This window comes from Pholcus phalangioides, unplaced genomic scaffold (genome assembly GCF_987345545.1).
Source record: "Pholcus phalangioides strain wild (caught in Gottingen) unplaced genomic scaffold, Ppha-v1.0 ptg000019l_1, whole genome shotgun sequence".
Classification (NCBI taxonomy): domain Eukaryota; kingdom Metazoa; phylum Arthropoda; class Arachnida; order Araneae; family Pholcidae; genus Pholcus; species Pholcus phalangioides.
Window position 1 is genome coordinate 6,157,106 of NW_028301612.1, and position 8,247 is coordinate 6,165,352.

The 8,247-nt window shown below is 38.2% G+C and overlaps 1 protein-coding gene across 2 annotated transcripts in view; it reads right to left on the reverse strand.

The window, feature by feature from the left end:
* Pop2 (CCR4-NOT transcription complex subunit Pop2) overlaps nucleotides 1-7,625 on the reverse strand; it is a 30,905-nt gene extending 23,280 nt beyond the window's left edge. The window contains exons 1-2 of one of the 2 annotated variants that reach the window (XM_089248163.1): nucleotides 7,392-7,611; nucleotides 1,287-1,579 (exon numbers count right to left, since the gene is read on the reverse strand). In XM_089248163.1, coding sequence (XP_089104289.1) covers nucleotides 1,287-1,445 — 159 coding nt within the window. In that variant the 5' untranslated portion in view covers nucleotides 1,446-1,579; nucleotides 7,392-7,611. Of the gene's footprint in view, nucleotides 1-1,286; nucleotides 1,580-7,391 lie in introns of both variants that reach the window. The other variant, XM_089248164.1, reaches the window with a different exon arrangement.
* Nucleotides 7,626-8,247: the final 622 nt, after the last annotated feature.

The window sequence follows — 8,247 nt, forward strand, 5'->3', positions numbered from 1 at the left end:
TAAAAACCTGATAGAAGAAAATTGGATCCCATCCTTGTAATGTATTAAGCAGAAGAAGTTTCAGTAGAGAAGTATCAGTACAAAGCTGGTACCAGGCACCAGGTTGCCACTGCAACTAGAAAATCGGTATTGGTACCTAAAATGTTCCAAATGTGGCTGCTAAATTGGAGTCCCATAATTTTCTGATTCCATCATGCTACATCTTTTAACATAGGAAAAGTAAAAGCAAACATTATTTAGGACTGTTTTTCTTGAGGAAAAAAATACCAGGCTTGGCTCCTAAGAAATTGGGCTGGCACCGAAATAAATAAATATATATTTTATTATTTGTCCAGCCCATGCATGGAGATACGGTGGGGGGCCATGGGGGCACTGTCCCCCCCCCCCCAGCATCAAAGGTGGAGTCGACTGATCTAATGTATATATGAATTGACGTCATCATCATCATCGTGCCCCCTCAGACTTCCAAGTCTATCTCTGCCTATGGTCTAGCCCTGCAGTAGCAATAAGGCTAGAATATTTTCCTTCATGAAAATACGGAAAATCAGCATTCATATGGCCATCGCTAATTATCATAGAAAAATTGTCCAAGTCACAAGTAAAGTTGTCAATTTGTCAACATGTTGCCGAATGAAGTAAAAATACCAAATATCACAGAGAAATTTCTAAAAAAAATCACCAATGGCGGGAACTAAAGGGCTGCTGCAAGTCGCACCGGATTAAAATGTAATTTTTACAGAAAAAACATACATGTCTGAGAAATATGTCAGGTGACCATATGACCTGTATTTTCCGGGACATTTTTGTATTTTGCCATCACTTTGGCTGTTTGAAATTTTTTTAGATCCCGTTTCTTCCTGTATTATCAACAGTCTACTTGACTTATTTTCTTTGATGAAATCAAACACTAAAATTATTTTCTTGTTATTTTTCCTGGGAAATATGCTTAGCCTGAGGATGAATGTACAGTGAAACCTAGCTACAACGATACTCGATATAACGATAAATCAATCTACAATGATGTTTTTTTTTGGTCCACAGAGTATTGTCGCATTAAGGTTTGACTGTATTTATGCAAGTCGGAAGGCCAAAATTACTGGAATACCACGTGAAATATAGGTTATATGGTCACCCTATTTTATAGGCCCATCAGTTTCTGGCCCCACAAGTGGCAGAAATACAGCATATCTATCTGGCTCACAGGCCAGATTTTGCATCCCTGATGTTTGTCATATTGCCTACTAAGCTCATTATGAATTAGTAATGTTTATGTAGACTCAACTCACCATGGCAACATAGTTGTACTTTTGAACTATTTGACGGATGATCTTGAACTCGTCCTCCAAGTTGATGGCCCACACATCTCGAATACCGCAAGCCTCATTGCTGAGCTGTGAAGGATTGACTCCATTACTACCTGGTCCTGGGCCTGATGCTGCTGGCATTATCTAAACTCATCAACGGACACTGAAGTGCTGATTGCAAAATTATCCAGTAATCTGTGAACTAGTTCTCTTCCTATCAACATACCATTGATGAACAAAATAAACGGTCGATTTTGCAGCTGTTGCTGCAGACACTGGAAGAACAGAGAAAAATGAACAGTTAGCAACATATTACATGCTAATTATTGCGAAAAACTTGTCACGATGGCATTAAGGGAAAAATATCAAATACAGTCGAACCTCTTTAACATGATGCTCAAAATTGCTGCAAAAATTTTCACGCAAACCGAATTTCATGTGAACTCTGCCTATTTGAATTAGTCTAAAATTTGATATGCGGTGTATACAATTATACAAATATAATAAACTGAATTGATCATCAAGTTTTTTTTAAAAAGCATTCAAACATTTTTGGTTGAAAGTTGACTTCTGGTTCGTCATCTGATTCGATCTTGGTTACAGACAGAGACAATGTCCTCTTGTCTGTCTGAATATCAACAGTTGGAATGGTTTTTTTTTTAATCAACGTATTCTTCAAATTGATCTGCCATCAAAATTTCATGATGTTCAGCTTCTTCAATCATAAAGATGAATCCATCGTGCCGAAAGCAGTACTTGATTGCTGAAGAAAAAAAACAGAATTCAGCACATCTAAGCAATGTCTTTGCTTCTAACAAATTCACTTAAAAGCTGGTTTTGCTGTCAAAACATTGAATCATTTTCTGCATGACTGATCTTTGGTAGTGCACCTTCAAACATCGGATGATCCCCCCCTGATCACAAGGCTTTTATTCTGCCATTGCATTCAGAAGAAAAAAGACGCACTTTATATAGCCTTCAATACTGGTATTTCACAATGCGCACTGCAGGTGTCTAGAATCAAGTGTATTTTCCGTTTTGTTTGAAAAATTTCTGGTCTATATCTTTCAACCATAAGGTGAAAACTTCTTGGTTGATCCAGGATTTTCTGCTAAATGTGTAGGTCACTGGCAAAGTTTTCACATGCTTGAAACATTTTTTGATATTCTCCTATGACCAACACAGGAAACTTTTCGGAACCAACCATATTGCAACCAACAAAAACTATAATTCTCTTGCTCAGTTTTTCTCTAGAACAGTTTTCATTTTTTAAGGTTAATGTCTTTGGGAACATAGCTTTTTGCTAATGAAAAATTGCACATTAATCAGCAAAAAGTCTCAAGAGGAACTGACTGCTGCTTGCGACTCACTGTAAATCTACTACATCTAACAATCCACAGCACGTGCACGGTGAAGTAGCGCGACATGAAAACGTAAAGATGGACAAGGCAGCGAATTTTAAAAATCGCAATATTTAATGACACATTAAATATGACATTTACACCAATAGGCCTAGAAATTACAGATGATACACAACACATGCACAAGACACAACATTCAACTGGCAACTATGTACAACATGAAGAAAAAGCACAAAACAGCTCTGCTTTGTTCTTTCTTGGACAGAAGTTTGTGCCACAGTGCCATCTATGATCTAAACCATTACAACAGCATTTGAAAACAAGACAACAATGAACCGACTCAGAGATAAGAATGTACATGTCACTACCCCCATTACACACATTCAGGGGCAATAAAGCTCTCTCCTCGATGACAAACAACGTTGGCACAACTGTTGTCTAACACATTAACGACATCCACCCATCCCTGCTGTGGTAGTCGAGTGGTCATAGTGACGGACTTGCATAGCGAGGATACAACGTTACAGATATTCAATCATTACACTTCACTCACTATTTGAAGTATAGATGGCAGCACTGAAATATCAGACAACACTAACTACACACTCAGATGGTTAGGTACACTCACTTTGTTCCAGACTCTGCCACGAAGCTGGGCTGGAGGAGATCTCTGCAACGGGATAAGTCTGGTGGCAGAGCCCCTGGCGTTCATTCATTCAGCCCCCGCCTTCCTAGAATTTTTCTATAAAGCATATTTTTTTCTTCAGGTTGACAAATCCTTTCACATTACGTATAGAATCTTCAATCTGTAATTATGAATTTCTTTTCGAGCAAAAGATTCTAGTGAATACCATATATGAGGGCCAGGCAAATCCCAGGCATCACATCGCCATGCATGCTGATTAAAAAATTGGTACTGGTGCCTATAATTTTCTATGTGTGGGTTACTGAATCTGAGTCTGGGGACAACACAAAATTTTCGAAATTTATACCAGTGTATTGCAGGGATTGTGAAATCCTGGTACTTGATCACTATTGCAACTAAAAAAATCATAGTTGGCACCCAAATTTTCCATGTGTGATGAAAATTCCAAAAATTCCCAAAATTTTTGGAATGCATGTAAACGTTCCCACCAGGGTTGATCCATTTTACCAACAAAAACTAGTCGAGGGCAAAAATTACAAAAACCGGCAAAAATGGTTTTGTGCATAAAAGCATTTGACACAATGTGTATTATATGTAACTGAGACTTCAAATCATTATAGCAATCACCTTTATACTGTTGTATTGTGAAATAATCTGTTGGAAAGTATATTTATAAGTTTACTGTTTTGCTCCTAAAAAATTGTTATGGTGCCTGGATTTTTTTCTGTGATTTGTCAATTCCTGCCAAACATAATTGGGTTTCCATTTTTTTTTTAACAAATTCATTGTTCAAAACATGGAGAAATCAACGAAAAGGTGCTCACGCCGATAGGTTCTGGTGAAACCAACAAAAAAACCTCATAACTGCGAATTAGGTTCTAGTGTAATCATCACTACTACTAAGCCAGACGTGCACTTCATCCATACTCCTCTGTGGATTTTCTAACAAATTGGAACATATTGGAATGTACGTGTACATATAGTGAGGCAGAAGCGAAGTTTGTTTCTGTGTAATGTTTGTTACGTACCACATACTTAAAAATCGCTGAAATCTCATCACTACAATAAACACATTTCAGTACACTGCAATAATTGCACCATTGCAATATCCCTAGAGACGACGCTATGTGCTCTAGTGCAGTGGTTCTAAACCTTTGGAAGCCTACGGTCTGGTAAATCACTTTTGTGTAAGTGAAAGGTCCGTTCATACACACAACTAACTACTAAACCACACATATGCCGCGTCCATATTCCTTTGCGGAACCTATAACAAATTAGTACATGTTGGAACGTGCATGTACATGTAGTGAAACCTGACGTGAAGTTTGTTTCTGCGTAATACTTGTTATGTGTTGTGCTGCCATCTGCCAACAACTTTTCTAACTATGAGTGAAGTGTAATGATTGAATTATTTATTGTTGTAGGCCTGTTGCTCTCTGTGGCAAGACTTTTTAATGGGGAGATCGACTTCCATTTGCGCGTCGAAGTTGGGAACTACAGGAAACCAACTTCAGCCGACCAACACTGTGGCGACGGTGGGGTTTGAACCACACACAACTAATGATAAATGAATGGGAAAAATGAAACTGTGAATCACTCATGGCCCTGTGTGACTAGTGTTTGTGCCTGGTATTGGGCTGCGACCCGGCAGTTGAGAGACACTGCTCTAGCATGCCAGATCTAACTTCTAATGCAAGGCAATCTCCCCGTTGAAAAATCTCACCACACAGGACAATAGGCCTACAACGATACAATCATCACACTTCACTCAAAGTTAGAAAAATTGACAGCAGATGACAGTACTACACACAACAAGCATTACATAGAAACAAACTTCACGTTAGATTCACAACACGTACATGCGCAGCTTCCAGCATGGCCCCAAGTCTTCTTTGACTCACCATGCTAAAAGCTTTTCATTGAGACAAAGCGTGTGCCATGATCTGGTCAGGTTATCTTGAATTGGCCGAATGATTGCTCAGAGCGAAAAAAAAAACAGTCATGTTTGCACTGACCATGCTTATGGAAAACTGACTGTTTTGCTATCTGGCGTTATGCTGCAATAGGGTTAATATTGGCAGTTGCTGGTTGCAACGGTTTCACACCAAACAAAATGGTTTGATACTCATGAATGTGCAGCGATGATTTTTTAAATACAATTTTCTGAGGTTCTCCAACTTTGCATCAGCTATCCAAAAACGGCCAGCAGACCGACAACAGAAATAAATGATAAATTGCAAATTCACACATTAGCAGTTCAGAGATAACACCACCTATTGAACATAAAACATAAACAACGATGGGCGAACGAAAACACTGTTAGGTTTCACAGACACAAAGCAGACATAGCTCTCACATTCAGGTGTAAAATACAGTCTGATAATACAGTCGACGCTCATTATAACGACCCCACGTTATAGCAACCATTCTATTACAATGACCAGGATATGTCTCAAATGCTTTCATAGAATTACTATCATATATGTTTTACTTTCAATATAACGACTCTCCCAACATAACATCACGTGGCATGGAGTTTAGATACCCTTCAAAAAGTTGCCAAACCTGGCACCTACGTTACGTCTGTGATTGTCTGCTCCCACTGGATTCTGTCTTGTTTGTCTACTACGGTTTTAAATCTGATAGTGGAATATTAATAACGGGTCTCATTAGAATAATAACGGTAATACTAACGAGATAGCAAAATAATAGCGGCTTTCTGGTTTAATTCAAATGTGGTTCAGGGGCATCAAGTTGAAAATAATAACGGCTCGCTTATTGATTGATTCACAAACAAAGCATTGCGGTAAGCAGCTGCGTTTCATATTAATTTTTTATTACTTTTGTTAGCGGGTGGCAACAAATCAAAAACAAAACCACATTTCTGGTCATAGCTAAAGCAATTACGTTCCCTCTTATGCATATTCCCCAAAGCAAAATGTTTAGCACTGTTCTGCGATGAGCCCTTGGTTGACTGGAAATGTTCTGTGGTAAAAATCCCCAAACATGTAATAGTGGTTTTTTTTGCACTTTTTCTTAAAATTCTTGCAAATTTTTCTGCAGTAGCGCTAATTGTTCTGCGACGTACATCACAGATTTTGGCACATTCTGCTTTTGGGGTGCATATTCACATACAGGTATGCTAGAAATTGGACGAAATGTTTCTTGCCCTATTGCATTGTTGAATTTCGCGTCATTTCGCTTTTATCGAGCAGTGGTGCTGTCGCTGCATATTCTGCTGTAAGTTGTGTTCAGCACCAGTTCTTTTTGCCAATTGTTTACCGCGTTGAAGTCTTGCAACGAATTCAAACCCTTTGGAATTCATTGTTTTGGTGAATTTGATTTTGCATTTTCGTGATTTTTTTAAAAAAATTTTGGTAGTACCAGTGCATTGTCCGTTCAATTCCGTGGATAGATGTCCTTCCAATAATTTTGATTTGTAACATGGATTATTACACATGTAGATGCCCTTTGAATTGTTCCAATTTCCAAGGTAGGTTATTACTGTGCCGTGGAGAAAGAAGGATTAAAGAAAACGAAGAGCAGTAAAAAAAAAACTTTTCGATTTTCCTATGTTACGCTCCCAGTTGCAACCCGAGGTATTGACGGTATTGACGCCAATAAGGGTAATCAAACTCTGTTTACAAATTTTAACAGCCATACTCTTATCCTTTTTTTGGCGATTGTGTTGGCGATTTTTTTTTTCTTTCGCAAGAAAGACATCAGAAAGCATGATTTCCGTTCTACTTCTTTCTCTGCCAACCTCTCGTCACGCTTTCGGATGCTTTTTCACACCAAAATGGAAAAAAAAACCGCCAACAACACATCATCAAAAGTGGGGATCATACTATAGCTGTTTCCATCAATGTCCCGCTCAATAACTATTCCAGATCTCCCGCTAAAACAAACATCCTATTGATTTTCAATGACAGCCAATGCTAACTATTGAACGTTTAAAAACTCAATTAAAGCTTCAAACATTTGAAAGCGAATCCCAATCAAAGTCCACCGCGATGTATGGTGTATATTGATTTACGTTTAACTAACAAAAATAATAAGAAATATCGCGATATATAATACCTTTCTCTCCCTCTTTCTCTCCTCTAATAGATCCTTATAAGGACGGCAATCAAAGATATTAAAACAAACTCTACATTAGATTGATGTAATTGAATTGCGTTGTAAACATCGCGACCGCCCTCTTAATAATATTTATACGAGCAGTTTTTTTTCTCTTTATAGACTAGAGGCTCTTTATGGATAAACAACAAACGTTGAGAGGAAGATCAATCAACTAATACACACGTGCTGATGCCACTCGCCGTATACGAAATACTACGTTTTTCAGACGCGTTCGGGAAACGTTTGATCAATCAGAATAGATGTATAATTTTTTTATGGCAGTTTTTATCCAACGCGCGTAGTGTTTGGAGGAATTGAGAGAAACTTCCAAAAGAAATTGTTTGAGTTTTTCATTCTTCATTAATTTCGAGAATTAAAATTTTTTCGGTAATTTAGAAAATTTTTTAGTGGCAGAGACAGTGACAGATGTTTATTTCTGGTCTCATTAGCCGAACAAATATTTTTTCAATGACTGACCATATGTTTTTGAAGAAAATACGGTAAAAAACACGGGACATTTAAAGCTTATGCCAAAGGCGCGACAAAAGTTTCTCAAAACACTGAAAATTCGCTAATTGGTAGGGAACGACGAGATTCTCGCCACACAGTCAGTGCCGTCTTAACACGGCCATCAGTTAATAAAGTGAAACCTCCCATAACGGACACTGACAGTTAACAGGCACTTTTTTGAATTAAGGCGCGTATACACTAGCGCGCCGAACGTGCAACGCACGATACCCTGCAGCGGTTCTAATCCGCTCGGGTACACAAACCTCCTTTGTGTTCCTTTCTTTCCTTTGTGTTCGTTGAAAAA